Source organism: Nicotiana sylvestris, chromosome 7 (genome assembly GCF_000393655.2).
Source record: "Nicotiana sylvestris chromosome 7, ASM39365v2, whole genome shotgun sequence".
Lineage (NCBI taxonomy): Eukaryota > Viridiplantae > Streptophyta > Magnoliopsida > Solanales > Solanaceae > Nicotiana > Nicotiana sylvestris.
The window spans coordinates 143,433,852-143,435,725 of NC_091063.1; the positions used below are offsets into that span (position 1 = coordinate 143,433,852).

The 1,874-nt window shown below is 39.0% G+C and overlaps 1 protein-coding gene across 1 annotated transcript; it reads right to left on the reverse strand.

Annotated features, from left to right (window-relative positions):
* Positions 1-327: 327 nt before the first annotated feature.
* On the reverse strand, positions 328-1,138 carry LOC138873879 (uncharacterized). The gene is made up of 4 exons (XM_070152366.1): positions 883-1,138; positions 725-785; positions 492-625; positions 328-347 (listed from the first exon to the last, which is right to left on the reverse strand). Exons 1-4 carry the CDS (start codon positions 1,136-1,138, stop codon positions 328-330), a joined length of 471 nt encoding a protein of 156 aa, XP_070008467.1.
* Between the last annotated feature and the right edge of the window lie 736 nt (positions 1,139-1,874).

A 1,874-nucleotide genomic window follows, 5' to 3' on the forward strand; every position in this document is an offset into this window, starting at 1 on the left:
AAGAGTTTGAGAGGGAGAGAGATATAGTTCCTTTAGGAATGTTTCCTAACAGGGGAGTGACAAAATAGTGAGTAGAATACTAGTCGGGTATTTTTCGGGAAACACTTTTGTGTGCGCCACTATTTTGGGTAGAGCTCAGGAATTGTTGTACCTCCAAATTATTGGGGAAGTCTCTCTTTGTATGCCTGCTAAATGTTTTAGTGGAAGTTGGTGTCGGATTTGTTGACGTAGCCTAAACGTTTTAGGTGAACCACGTTAAATATTGTGTCATTTATTTTTGGTTTCGTTGATCATTTATTTTATTCCGCTGTGCAGTAGTGTTTAGTGCTACCGGGTCCTAACAAGTCCTAACATATATAAGCCGTGGAAACAGCCTCTTGCAGAAATGTAGGGTAAAGCTGCCTACAATAGACTCTTATGGTCCGGCCCTTCCTCGCACCCCGTACGTAGCGGGATCTTCGTGCACCGGGCTGCCAAAGCAAGAATCTTACCTCCTCCTTGCCAACTTCCACATTTTAACTGATTCATGTGGCTGTAGCCAAGATCAGAAAGCAGTTTCACGAGAGAACTTGGAGAACCAGGCAACACTCTTAAATCATCACTGAATATAAACTCTATTCCTCCCCTAAGAAAAACAACATAACAATCATTTGTAGGATTTCTTATATCTGAAAATATTTCCTTAGTTGTCCTCCCTCCACAATTACAATTAACATTGACTAACCAGCTCTTTAATGAGCAGTCTTCCATAGAACATTTGAAGTACTTGTTGGAAACAGAATCATCTATGTTCACTTTCAACTTGAAGCAGTTAGGCATGGCAATGGGGCTTCAAGCAATCTTCATTGCATGGATTTCTTGGATTTAAAAGGACTGACTTACAGTTTTCTGAATAAAGATGTTTTACAATAAGATTTTCAACACTTTGGTATAAATTGTTCATACATATAGAAATTGGACTTATCTTTGACATAGGCTGGCTGTTGGTTAATCTGATTTTTGTTCCAATTGGAAAGGTGAGAAAACTGAATAATATATCCACAAAGTCCCTGTTGGATTCAGCAGCAATAACTTGATTTTTCTTGTCATCTACCAAAAGCTTCAGTGAAACTCTGGATTCTTGATCATTAGCAGCCATTTTTAAGGGAATTACTAACAAATAAAAGCCTTTTCTCTTGAAGTAAACAGTGAGTGATCAAATGTTTTAAGTTTTAACTTATAAATGTATGTAACACCTCCTTTTTCCGTCCCCGCAAGGGGTGAAGGAGTTTTTCCAATTAAAGAACAATCGAAACGAGATTTGTTTATTTATTTCAGAGTCGCCACTTGGGAGATTTAGGGTGTCCCAAGTCACCAATTTAATCCCGAATCGAGGAAAAGAATGACTCTGTATTACAGTCCGCGAACCAGAAATCCGGATAAGGAATTTTGTTAACCCGGGAGAAGGTGTTAGGCATTCCCGAGTTCCGTGGTTCTAGCACGGTCGCTCAACTGTCATATTCGGCTTGTTTATCTGATTTTATACAATTATGAGCTCATGTGCAAGTTTTAACTCTTTACCGCTTTTATTATTATATTTTAAAAGAATGTGAACATCGTTTAAAAACATGTCTTCGGATTCCATCACATGACATGCACCCGCAATCCGGAACACATATTTATTCAGTGTTTTGGGATTTGGATTTGGGTCGCATGAAATGCACACCCGATTTTAAGAAGGTAAGATTATTAAAATGCGCGCCTAAAGCGATTAGCGTATTATTATTTTGGGTATGGCCGTGGAGTTCGCTAAGCGGCCGATCCCGAGTTTTAAGTAATTAACACATACATTTTTTTGAGGGCCCCGCAATCTGTGCGTTTTATTTGGCGAGGCT